We start from the raw sequence: 3,787 nt of genomic DNA on the forward strand, positions 1-3,787 counted from the left end.
TTCAAAGGAAATAAAATAACGCTATGCTGTAATCAAACATGCAAGCCAGGCGTATCATAAATAATGAATCAAACTGCTTCGATAGTGCCCCTGCTACTTTTTTTTCTTTTTTGACACCTTTCCAGGATCGCTACACCACCATGAGCATCACCTGGACGGACGCCCTCTAACCGGTGCAATCATGGTCGTAGTGGTGGCATATCGAGCGTGTGTGTGAGTGTGTGTGTGTGTGTAACGCAACCTGCACCCCCACCTCGCCCCGCGCTACCCCGCCCTGCCCCGCCCCTCCCCCGCGGTGCCGGCCGGGGCGGCGGGCGGCTGGCGGGGCTGGCCGGCGGGCGCGCGGGCGCGGTGTCTTCAGTTCCCTGGCGTGCCTCCCCGAACGAACGTCGCCCTCTCCGCCCAGCGCTGCCCAGCGCCGCCCAGCGTCTCTCATCCACCTCATTCCGCTCGAACCGGGGGCCAGCGGACCCCCTGCACTCGCTATGGAGTGACCGAGTGACCGGCGAGTGACCATTGACCCGTTGGATTAGAAGAACATCAAAGTGTTAGTGAGAGTGAGTGAGTGTCGTGTGAGAAGTGGTGATCAGCGGCGAGTGATTCAGTGACAATCACTCATCAGTGACTGCACGGATAACCAACCTCTTCAAAATGCGGCTGTTAACAGTGACGGTAAGTTGTGTTTTGAACCTTCGTGTGTTGCTTCTGAAACTGATTTTTCTACTAGAGAGAGAGAGAGAGACAGACAGAGAGACAGAGAGAGAGAGAGAGAGAGAGAGAGAGAGAGAGAGAGAGAGAGAGAGAGGGAGAGTTGTGAAAAGAGCATCGGGTGAGGCATCAGGTGGCGGGCTGGACCCTACTGACCCGACTCTGCTGTCGCGAGACTCGCACATGCCAAGGGGCCAAATAGCCTTTCGCCCCGGCGGCAAGCTGAATAACATTTGCGGTTAATGTCAACTGTGAATAATGGCATGCGGCCGCTTCTTGCCCGGGGAATGTGTGAGCATAAGGTGTGTAAGAAGCACGCTAAACTCCTGGGCGTTCGCCTCAGGCTCATCTGCCGCTTTTCGGAGGGAATTACCACCGAAAATTTGTCTTCGTTTAGTAGTTAATAAATCTCTGGCTGAGTGATCACTCATCTCATTACCTGGGCAGTTAGTTGGAGTTCGAATGCAGCCACACACAATTCTTACCCAAATATCAGCTTCCTCAGATCCACCGTCACACTTGAGGAGCTCACTGCGGCACCCTCTCACCTGTCGGCCGGCGCGCTGCACTGCGGCTTGCTTTTACTTTTCATTCATTTTTCCCAAGAGAGGCCATAGAAGCTCATGTCTGTACAACGCCGACGGCGCCAACACAAAAGCTCAGGGGGAAAGGTTTTGGGAACTAACGCCTCCTAGGCATACATCGAGCCGAGCGAAGAAATAAAAAGATTTGCTTAAAACTTCTTATGGCACTGTACTTAAATCACTAACGCTGTAAGTATTGCATGCAACATTGCATTGCTCACCTGTCTCGGACTGCCGTCTTCTAAAGAACCGCCGGGCCCTCTCCCCCTCCAAATCCTTCTATCGCCATTTTGCAACACCTTACACACATATTCTTTTTATTGTCAAACGGCCGCCCTGTTGTAGTTAGGCCCCTGGTGCGGGTCGACAGTGTCGATGATTACTGTGGTGCGAACACCACCTGCGGCCCGGCCAAGGGCCCGGCCTGGTCTAGCCATAACCGAGCACTATCACTTTTCATCGAGGCGAGCAGTGCAGTACCCCTTTCCTAGCACCTCATCAATAGAAAACTACCCTGGAAAAAAAGCAACGGAATTTTCTCGTTTCATGTTGTAGGATGTTAGGCTTCTTCTTCTTCTTCTTCTTCTTCTTCTTCTTCTTCTTCTTCTTCTTCTTCTCCTTCTTCTTCTTCTTCTTCTTCTTCTTCATCTGTCTTAACCCTCTTCTCATTTTATCCCTTTCTCCTCCTCGCCACAAAATTTATAATCACGTGCGAGCCCCGACGACGCTTGCGCACGAAGCGGTTTGGTTCCTTTTGACCGGCTCCAACCCAATGCACACACGGCGCACGTGTTCACGGACGCAAAAGATGAGTGCGTGTTCCAGTGACCTGGAGAGGAGTAGAGAGGAGAGACTCCGCCGAAATAATGCATGGGCTGCTGAACACGGGGCCGTACATAAAAATAATAACAGTTTCCAATTATGGCAGGCATCGCGAGGCGAAATCACATTATTCAAATGTGTATAAAAACAGTAATCATCGTGTGAAATATTCGTATAAGTTTACAGAAAAAAATCCATGATTAATTTCGTTAAGTTATGAAGTCAGAAGTCATACCGTAAAGTTTTACTTTCGAAGGTACCCCTGCAGCTAAAATACCGTTGGTTTTCAATGTCGTTGTTTCCTCTTTCCAATTATTTTTAAAAAAATATTTGTTGTGTGTAGGTGGTGGTTTTGATTTTTTGAAGACTTTTTCTGGGTAGCCAAGAAGAAATCCTCTTTCGACCTACTAACAGTGGAGCGGGGAGACCGTCGTCGCTTATTAACAGGCAGCAATGTGATTGAGGAAGGGTTAGGCAGGCACCGGCTGGAGGAGGGGATCGAAGAAGCGATTCAGTAGGAGTCAGGTGTTGGGCAGGTAATGAACAGACTCCCAAACCTCAGCGACCCGTTAGTTGGGGGGTGGACCGTAATAAAAACTGTGCGAGGGGTGGCTCACGAGCGTGATTTGTTGCTTATTCATTTATTTTTTTGAAGAAGGCGCATCCGGGCAAACGGAATAAAGGGGTGTAGTCTATGAAAAAGGTAGTTTCTGACTGACATGGCACGTCGGTGCCTTGATTTTATCAAAAATGCACTTTTTCTGAGCACGAGAAAAGAATTTCGTTGGTATTGTGTAAAATTCTTGATTCAGCTCTTCCTTAGGGGGAGGAGAAGTAGTTTCATGGCCAGGGTCAGTTTGTCGGTGATGGTTTGTCACTTGTGACAGCGGAACAACTTCTCTTTTGTGGACACTCACGCCTTGGAGTGGAGAGCGCCATCATCCAGGTGTCCTCCCCCAGCGTCTATTACTGCTGTGTGCTGTGTAGCCGAAAAAGGAGGAGATTCATCTCGTCTTTACTATTCAAAAAAAAATATTCTTGGAATACAAGATTTTCCCGAGATTTTTCTTTCTCGAAATTCAAATTGGTTGATTTTTGTAAGTTGTCACGATTTATCAATCTCAGTGACGTAAACTCACGAAACGCAGTACAACAGGAAATTTCAAAATTCGTTACAGATGCAAATAATTTAATTAGAACAAAAATATTGCTGTCACTATCTAAAAAGTCGCAATAAGGTGACAGTGACGTGGTTGGTTAGCATAGGGAAATGGATGGGGGCACGGACGTAACCCACCGCCCACACACCCTACCTGGCAAAATAAAGGAACGAATTTCTCCCATTCTCCGTCCACATCCCCTCCTGCCTCACGAATGATGCGATGCGGTCCAGTGGGAAGGATCGCGCTCCCCTTCAAGATCAGCAGAGCCGGAAATACGTAAACGCTCGTTGAATCACGAATAGCGCCGCCAACTCAGGACGGAAAAAATACACCCATATCCCATTCATATGCGCTTTCTCTGGGCCGGAGGGGCTGGCCCCACGCCATGACGCTCATCTGCTCGCATGCAAATTCACTAGGTAGTGGATATGGTTTCCAAAACTTTTTTTCCCTTATTGCCCGTTTACCAGGTCAATACTTTTACCTCACATTACGTCGTTCCCTTTGCCA

At 48.9% G+C, this 3,787-nt stretch overlaps 1 protein-coding gene across 3 annotated transcripts in view; it reads left to right on the forward strand.

The window, feature by feature from the left end:
* Positions 1-340: 340 nt before the first annotated feature.
* Positions 341-3,787, forward strand: part of LOC113206981 (trithorax group protein osa) — a 32,599-nt gene continuing 29,152 nt past the window's right edge. For all 3 annotated transcript variants that reach the window (XM_052264260.1, XM_052264259.1, XM_026423301.2), the window contains exon 1: positions 341-672. In XM_052264260.1, coding sequence (XP_052120220.1) covers positions 652-672 — 21 coding nt within the window. In that variant the 5' untranslated portion in view covers positions 341-651. The remainder of the gene's footprint in view (positions 673-3,787) is intronic.

The sequence above is a fragment of the Frankliniella occidentalis genome, unplaced genomic scaffold (assembly GCF_000697945.3).
Source record: "Frankliniella occidentalis isolate FOCC.00 unplaced genomic scaffold, Focc_3.1 Scaffold17, whole genome shotgun sequence".
NCBI lineage: Eukaryota > Metazoa > Arthropoda > Insecta > Thysanoptera > Thripidae > Frankliniella > Frankliniella occidentalis.